Genomic DNA, 6,728 nt, shown 5'->3' with positions numbered 1-6,728 from the left:
CGTTCTAGTGGGACGTATCACTTTGATACGCACCAAGGTATTTTTAACCATATGGATAATAATTCCATATATTTACCTCTTTTGACAAAAATTCTATTAATTTTACTAATTGCTATTTTCAAAATTCTGTCCATTTTCAACTCTCCCTTCCCCCATCCCGAGTCAGACCACCGATCTTATCGGAGGTCGGACTCTGGATGGGCGTGTTCGAAGCCCTAGTGGTATATGAGCACGTTAAACTAGTTATCTATCTATGTTTTGACACCAAATAGTGGATGCTGGGGTGTCGTTAAACATTCATTTATTCATTCATTCATTCATTCATTCATTCATTCAGTACGCGTGTGCATATCTATGCATTATTAATAAACATACACGTATACGCATACGTATATCGGGCAAATGGAATCTGTCCCAATCAACCGATTCTCTGCGAACACATTATGAATTATACAGAAGACGGTCACAAAGGCTTTCTTGCTTTTCTTGAGTTACTCACATTACCATATCCTTAATTTCATTTCACGTTTCTGAGAAAGACAATCTAGAGGCTCTGATTGAAGGATCAATAGGAACTTGGTGCATGTTCTGAGTAACAAAGGAACGACAGGCCAGACAAAAACAAGCCATAAATCTGTCAGTGCTCTCAGAAATACAGCTCCCTCGAGGGTTTAATATGTAGGGCTAGTCCAGAAATGATTAACTAGGGGTGGCAGGAGGTTGTATTTTCATTATCATCTAGCCTTGAAACACAATTGAATAAACTGATTCACCGTATGAAAAAAAAAAAAAAAAAAAAGCGTCTGTACAGGTTATAACTTCAAAATCACAACTTGTATACAGGATATAATTATTATATCTAGCAGACGTGAAAACTAATTTCAGTTCCTCGGGCGAGGTCAGCGTTTGTGTCCTTGAAATACGTTCTTGTTTAGACGGTGTATCTACGTACGAAGATCTTCTTCATTACTTCAAATGTCACCATCTTGAGAATCCCTTTGCTCTAAAGTGTTTTTGAACTTAATCAGGGATGAAAGGCGCCTATCTCTCCACCTGCGACCTTTCTGCAATTGGTCTAGTGGCACATGCACTGACAAATCTTTCTCGATATTCCTGGCTGTATCGCCTCCCATTCTCTCAAAAAAATTTATGTCTTTCTGTATCCCCAATACCATGTCCCCGCCTCTGATACAGAAATCTTGCCAACCTGCAAATATAAAGTAAACACAAAATCATCTTGTGGTTACATCAATTCGGTGTGAAATATTTATGTTTGAGTTAATTAAAATCGCTAGAATGATGTACGTTACATTCATTATGATCAATTCAGAGGAGGCTGATGTACGTTACATTCATAACAGCCAATCAGATGAGTTGGGTGTATGTTACATTCATAGCATCCAACCAGATGAGATTGGTGTACATTACATTCATAACATCCAACCAGATGAGATTGGTGTACGTTGCATTCATAGCATCCAAACAGATGAGATTGGTGTACGTTACATTCATAGCATCCAACCAGATGATACTGGTGTACGTTACATTCATAGCATCCAGCCAAATGAGATTGGTGTACGTTACATTCATAGCATCCAACCAGATGAGATTGGTGTACGTTACATTCATAGCATCTAACCAGATGAGACTGGTTTACGCTACACCCATAACAACCAAGCAGATGAGTTTGGTGTACGTTACATTCATAACATCTATCCAGATGAGATTGGTGTACGTTACATTCATAGCATCCAGCCAGATGAGATTGGTGTACGTTACACTCATAACAACCAATCAGATGAGTTTGGTGTACGTTGCACTCATAACAATCAATCATATGAATTTGGTGTACGTTACATTCATAGCATCCAACCAGATGAGATTGATGTACGTTGCACTCATAACAATCAATCAGATGAGTTTGGTGTACGTTACATTCATAACATCCAACCAGATGAGATTGGTGTACGTTACATTCATAGCATCCAACCAGATGAGATTGGTGTACGTTACATTCATAGCATCCAACCAGATGAGATTGATGTACGTTGCACTCATAACAATCAATCATATGAGTTTGGTGTACGTTACATTCATAACAACCAACCAGATGAGACTTGTGTACGTTACACTCATAACAATAAATCAGATGAGTTTGGTGTACTTTACGTTCATAACATCTGACCAGATGAGATTGGTGTACGCTACATTCATAAAATCCAACCAGACGAGATTGGTGTACGTTACATTCATAATATCCAACCAGATGAGATTGGTGTATGTTACACTCATAACAATCAATCAGATGAGTTTGGTGTACGTTACATTCATAACATCCAACCAGATGAGATTGGTGTACGTTACACTCATAACAATCAATCAGATGAGTTTGGTGTACGTTACATTCATAACATCTGACCAGATGAGATTGGTGTACGCTACATTCATAAAATCCAACCAGATGAGATTGGTGTACGTTACATTCATAATATCCAACCAGGTGAGACTGGTGTACGTTACACTCATAACAACCAATCAAATGAGATTGGTGTACGTTACATTCATTACAAGTAATCGAATGTGTCTGATGTACGTTACACGCATTACAAACCAATGAGTCTGGTGTACGTTACAGTCATTATAACCAATCGGATGGGTCTGGTGGTCGTTACAGTCATTACAACCAATCGGATGAGTTTGAGGTACGTTACACTACTCACAACCAATCAAACGATATAAAAATTATTAGGCCTACTTATTTTATTGCTATGACATGCGGAAAATTGATTATAAAAGGAAATTTTGCTTCAGAAAGTTTGTTTTGTATAACAACACCACTGGAGCACATTGATTAATGTCAAACATTTGGTAATTCTGACTCGTAGTCATCCGAGGAAACCCGCTACATTTTTCCTAATGCAGTAAGGGATCTTTAATATGCACTTTGATATGCACTGCACTGGATGGAACGAGAAAAAAACAATCAATTGAATGGATCCACTGAGGTGGTTCGATCCCGCGACGCAAACACGTCAGGCAAGCACTTAACCGATTGAGCTAAATCCCGCCCTGTTGTTTCAGTGTTATATGTATTATGACTCCTCGAGATAAAACAAATTCTTACTAGTGTAATAATGAAGGGTGGGTTTTTTTTCAAATTTATGACATGATAACACTATGCGGGAGAAGATTTTGTTGATACATGTCAGCTGTGTTTTATATTTGTGTTGTTTACCGTTTGCCTCCAGCCCGAGGGGAAAAGGTTAATTACGGTTTTAGATGAACAATATTTCGATTATTTTTTTATAACTAGTTGAGTAACTCATTGTATATGCGTAACAACCTTTCTAGCAACATTGTTAAGCATAAGGTAAGTGCAACAAATACACGAATAAATTGACAGAATAAATGAATGAATGAATGAATGAATGGATGGATGAATGAATGAATGAATGAATGAACGAATTAATTAATTAATTAATGCAGTGGGTGTAATGGTGAATTAATTAACACAACCAATACTAACAATGAATCAATCAATCAATCAATCAATCAATGAATCAATGAATGGATGGATGAATGAATGAATGAATGAATGAATGAATGTTTAAGACACCACAGAACAAAAATACACATCGACTATTGGGTGACAATGAATGCATGCTTAATAACATCCTAGCGCAAAGTTAATTATATCGGTCATTGGGTGTCAAAGACAAGTATATTAATATAAGTAAACCAGTTAAAACATCCTAATAAGAATAAAAATGAGTGCAAAGAAGAACTATTCTGCCACCTCAGTTGGAAAGTGTGATGAAAAACCAACATCAGTGAAATGATATTTAAGACAGTACACTGTTCCTTATGTGCTCGACCACCTGGGCCTAACTCACAAAGCTGTCTTAGGCTCTGCTAACCGGCCTCGGTGGCGTCGTGGCAGGCCATCGGTCTACAGGCTGGTAGGTACTGGGTTCGGATCCCAGTCGAGGCATGGGATTTTTAATTCAGATACCGACTCCAAACCCTGAGTGAGTGCTCCGCAAGGCTCAATGGGTAGGTGTAAACCACTTGCACCGACCAGTGATCCATAACTGGTTCAACAAAGGCCATGGTTTGTGCTATCCTGCCTGTGGGAAGCGCAAATAAAAGATCCCTTGCTGCCTGTCGTAAAAGAGTAGCCTATGTGGCGACAGCGGGTTTCCTCTCCAAATCTGTGTGGTCCTTAACCATATGTCTGACGCCATATAACCGTAAATAAAATGTGTTGAGTGCGTCGTTAAATAAAACATTTCTTTCTTAGGCTCTGCTAGACAACAAAGCATCCTCTTTGCACGTCTTTTAGCATTGGACTGCGATATCGCAAAGTTGCGAGAGTTTAGTGAATTAGGCCCCAGAACGCAAACTTCGTAAACACAGCAGGAATGTGAATTCGTTGGGGTTGGGTTTTTTTTATCAGCGATCTGTGGGGTTTTTTTTCTTAATCCCTGACTGATTATGTGCTCAATTGTATTTGACAGACGCCAAAGAAAACCTCACAATAATATAATAATTTAGCTAATTTTAGGATAACACACGCATCGCAACATGCCAGCAAACTGAATGTGTGTGTGTGTGTGTGTGTGTGTGTGTGTGTGTGTGTGTGTGTGAATAGGAGGGGGCGGCGGGGTGTAGTAATTTATTAATTCGCCCTTCAACGAAGTTGGGACGCATAATCTCAAGTTGGAAGAACAATGCTCCCTACCCACCCTTACCACCCCTACCCGCTGTTTTATCAATTAGCTAGGTATGCCCTGACGCATTGATAAATGCTTTCTCCGTCATGTCATGTAATATGACCAATGGAGTAAAAACGTGTTTGTTTGTTTGTTGTTCGTTTGACGCCGTTGTAGTACGGCCTGAGTGTAAATAAACTTCTGTCCTGTTTTGACGATGGATACTGCTAAGAAAATTATTTTCTAAATGTACTTTTCTTCTCGATCAACTATTGTCACAAGAATATATAAACAAAGAAATTAATTAAAAGGCAATACATACTTTCGGAATTTTTTAAACAAAGAGCTGTTCCAGACTCGATCACGCGAGCGGAGGGGTGGAAATAATAAATTTTGTTTTGTTTAACGACACCATTAGAGCACATTGATCTATTAATCATCGGCTATTGGCTATAGAGAGGAAACTCTTTACATCTTTCCATTAGTAGAAAGGCATCTTTTATATGCACCATCCCACAAACAGGATAGCACATACCACGGCCTTTGATATACAAATCGTGGTGCACTGGCTGTGACGAGAAATAGCCGAATGGGCCCACCGACGGGGTCGATCCCAGATTGACCGCGCATCATGCGAGCGCTTTACCACTGGGCTACGTCCCGCCCGGAGGGGTGGAAGGCAATTGGTTTTGTGTATACTCACAGCCCACAAACTATTGTTTAGTTAAACCATGTATGCGAAGGAGAAGCAGTAAGGCAGACAACTAGAGTGCCTCACACATCCCCATGGATCATTTCTGGAACGGTCCCTAAATCCTATCTCCACACATTGAAGGAGCTCGGATATCAATTATGTTCGGCACCATATACATAGGTTTTGTTGCTGCACATATGGTGGTATATAGATATATATAGATACATATACATGTATATATATATATATATATATACATACATACATACATACATACACGTAAGCGGGATCGACCGCGTAGATTGTAGGCCCCATGCATATGGTTGAGTTAAAAGAGCTTCCTTTTTATGGAAGCTTCGATAGCTCAGAGCGTATTGTGGTTAGTCTTGCAATTTGCGGGCGAATCGGTGCCACAGGTTCGAGTCCCAGCAACGGCATGGGATAATTTGTGAGGCCAGAAAGGATTTAATTATCCCCTGCGCCAGTGCGTTAATATCTATGTATGTAATAGTCAACCTCGACATACATACAATATATAGATATTCATACATCAATACATACATACATACATATATATTCTATAATACATAACTAAAAATATATTATTTGATCAATAAAATGGTGACGAAATGAGGAACACAGTAATCCCAGGTCAGTAGGAAACTATCTGAAATGTGGAGGAGAGGGGGGAGGGGGCAGCACATATCCTATTAACGGATGGACGCAAGTCGAATTAAAAAAAAAAAATGTATCATTGGAAGGCTTCAAGTGCGATTTCCAGGCATCAGGAAAACAAAATAATATTTTGCATGACAACTTTCAGCTGTTTTAAACGTTATTTTTATTGTCATATATATGGTAAGAAAACAAGTCCTCAAGTGACACGGGAACCCCCGCACCATATCCCTGGTTCCTACGGGCCAGAATCGTAAGGCGTCTAAGTAAATGTGTGTACCGTTTCTGTTCAAGTGCTGAACGTCGAACATGCCCATGCACCAGTACCACATCCCCAGACCTTCAGTCATCCCCGTCTCCACGTCTGCCACGTCACAGACTCCGTCCTCAAGACATCAGTTTAATACATATAAACATTAGTTCATTCTTGAAAGTCACATACGTACGTGTGTGTGCGTGTGTGTGTGTGTGTGTGTGTGTGTGTGTGTGTGTGTGTGTGTGTGTGTGGAGGGGGGTATTGTATACAATTGGTCATCTGTTGATTCATGTCACACACGAAAGAAAGTGTGGTGTGGTGTGGTGTGATGTGGTGTGGTGTGGTGTGATATGGTGTCATCTAATGTAGTGTGCTGCGCTGTACTCTTAAA

At 39.6% G+C, this 6,728-nt stretch overlaps 1 protein-coding gene across 2 annotated transcripts in view; it reads right to left on the bottom strand.

Moving 5' to 3' along the window:
- Positions 1-213: 213 nt before the first annotated feature.
- The window catches only part of LOC121370830 (lambda-crystallin homolog), a 16,999-nt gene continuing 10,484 nt past the window's right edge, over positions 214-6,728 (bottom strand). For both annotated transcript variants that reach the window (XM_041496331.1, XM_041496330.1), the window contains exons 5-6: positions 6,362-6,467; positions 214-1,207 (exon numbers count right to left, since the gene is read on the bottom strand). In XM_041496331.1, coding sequence (XP_041352265.1) covers positions 972-1,207; positions 6,362-6,467 — 342 coding nt within the window. In that variant the 3' untranslated portion in view covers positions 214-971. The remainder of the gene's footprint in view (positions 1,208-6,361; positions 6,468-6,728) is intronic.

The sequence above is a fragment of the Gigantopelta aegis genome, chromosome 4 (assembly GCF_016097555.1).
Source record: "Gigantopelta aegis isolate Gae_Host chromosome 4, Gae_host_genome, whole genome shotgun sequence".
In the NCBI taxonomy this organism is placed as follows: domain Eukaryota; kingdom Metazoa; phylum Mollusca; class Gastropoda; order Neomphalida; family Peltospiridae; genus Gigantopelta; species Gigantopelta aegis.
The sequence above is the reverse complement of the archived record's forward strand: the minus strand, read 5'-3'. Positions and strand labels throughout refer to the sequence as shown.